The following is an 805-nucleotide window of genomic DNA, read 5'->3' on the forward strand; positions in this document are numbered from 1 at the left end:
CCCCCCCAGCCCCGGGGCTGTCCCCACACGTGGGACACGGGGGCTGAGCCAGCAGCGGCACTGGGGCACATCCCTGGGCTGGCTGCACTCGGGGCTGATGCCCCTGGGTTCTGCGGGGCTGGGGGGGAGCAGGCCCCCGAACTGTGCCCCCCCCGCCGTGCAGGAGAAGCTGAAGCCGGCGTTCCTGGAGCAGCTGCCCAAGAAGCTGCAGGAGCTGTCGCGGTTCCTGGGCTCCCGGCCCTGGTTTGCGGGGCAGAAGGTAGGTGGGGGATGCTGGGGGGTTTTGGGGAGCCCCTGTGGGTCTGACCCCTCTGGCCCTCCCCAGCTCACCTTCGTGGACTTCCTGGCCTACGACGTGCTGGACCAGCAGCGCATGTTCGCTCCTGAGTGTCCCGAGCTGAAGGGAAACCTGGCGCAGTTCCTGCAGCGCTTCGAGGTGAGCGGGGCCGGGACAGCCCGGGGACAGCCGGGGACAGCCGGGGACAGCCCGGGGACAGCCCGGGGACAGCCCGGGGACAGCCCGGGGCCACTGCGGTGTCCCGGCCCCATCTCCATCCCTGACACCCCGGTGTCCCCATCGCCCACCCCGCTGTGCCTGCCACCATCCCTGACACCTCAGTGCTGTGCTCTTTTCCCATCCCAAGTGTCATCCTTCTGTCCCTGGTGTTTCTGTCTCCATCGCATTCCTTTCAACCCTGTAACCTCAGCCCTGACCCGCGGTGTCCCAATCCCAGTCCCTAAGAGCACGGTGTCCCCATCCCTGATATCCCAATGTCCCCATCTCATTCCTGACACTCCAATGTCC

General features: G+C 67.6%; 1 protein-coding gene across 1 annotated transcript; it reads left to right on the forward strand.

Moving 5' to 3' along the window:
* The first annotated feature begins 82 nt into the window (after positions 1-82).
* Positions 83-799, forward strand: LOC120509332 (glutathione S-transferase 2-like). Its single transcript, XM_039723819.1, has 3 exons — positions 83-259; positions 326-468; positions 500-799. Exons 1-3 carry the CDS (start codon positions 98-100, stop codon positions 609-611), a joined length of 417 nt encoding a protein of 138 aa, XP_039579753.1. The 5' UTR covers positions 83-97; the 3' UTR covers positions 612-799.
* Positions 800-805: the final 6 nt, after the last annotated feature.

Source organism: Passer montanus, unplaced genomic scaffold (assembly GCF_014805655.1).
Source record: "Passer montanus isolate IOZ18808 unplaced genomic scaffold, ASM1480565v1 scaffold5095, whole genome shotgun sequence".
In the NCBI taxonomy this organism is placed as follows: Eukaryota; Metazoa; Chordata; class Aves; order Passeriformes; family Passeridae; genus Passer; species Passer montanus.